The sequence below is a fragment of the Fulmarus glacialis genome, unplaced genomic scaffold (genome assembly GCF_000690835.1).
Source record: "Fulmarus glacialis isolate BGI_N327 unplaced genomic scaffold, ASM69083v1 scaffold2669, whole genome shotgun sequence".
Taxonomy (NCBI): Eukaryota; Metazoa; Chordata; class Aves; order Procellariiformes; family Procellariidae; genus Fulmarus; species Fulmarus glacialis.
This window is the reverse complement of record NW_009234994.1, coordinates 8,837-9,512: the sequence shown is the minus strand read 5'-3', so window position 1 is coordinate 9,512 and position 676 is coordinate 8,837. Positions and strand designations below refer to the sequence as shown.

The window sequence follows — 676 nt, the reverse complement described above, 5'->3', positions numbered from 1 at the left end:
CTCCCCTCCAAAGCAGCAGCCATCAAGATCAACGACTCCGTGCCCTTCCACCTAGGCTTCAACGCCACCGAGCGTGCCCTCTTCTTCCAGGCCCGCTACAAGGACTCGCCCTACAAGCCCCCGCCGGGGCAGCAGCCCTTCCCTGAGCTCAGCTACCGGGTCTGCGTGGGCTCCGACGTCACCTCCATCCACAAGTACATGGTGCGCAGGTACTTCAACAAGCCCTCCAAGATCCCCGCCGAGAACGCCTTCAGATACCCCATCTGGTCCACCTGGGCACTCTACAAGAACAATATTGACCAGGATAAACTGTTGCGATTTGCTGAAAAGATCAAAAAGTACCATTTTAACTGCAGCCACATTGAAATCGATGACATGTACACGCAAGCCTATGGGGACTTTGACTTTGACCCCATCAAGTTCCCCAACGTGACAGAGATGTTTGCAAAACTGAGGGAAGATGGGTTTAAGGTCACCCTGTGGACTCACCCTTTCATAAACTACAATTCCTCCAATTTTGGGGTGGGAATCGAGCGTCAGCTGTTTATCAAGGAGCCGTCTGGGCGGCTGCCGGCCATGGTGGAGTGGTGGAATGGCATTGGGGCCATCCTGGACTTCACCAACCCAGCGGCCCGGGACTGGTTCCAGAGCCACCTGCGCCCGCTCCGACACAAGT

General features: G+C 55.8%; 1 protein-coding gene across 1 annotated transcript in view; it reads left to right on the top strand.

The window, feature by feature from the left end:
- The window catches only part of KIAA1161 (KIAA1161 ortholog), a gene marked incomplete at its 5' end in the record, with an annotated part of 1,971 nt that overhangs the window by 522 nt on the left and 773 nt on the right, over positions 1-676 (top strand). The window contains 1 exon segment of the mRNA XM_009585808.1: positions 1-669. This exon segment is cut by the window's left edge and continues 522 nt beyond it. Within this exon segment, the coding sequence (XP_009584103.1) occupies positions 1-669 (669 nt within the window).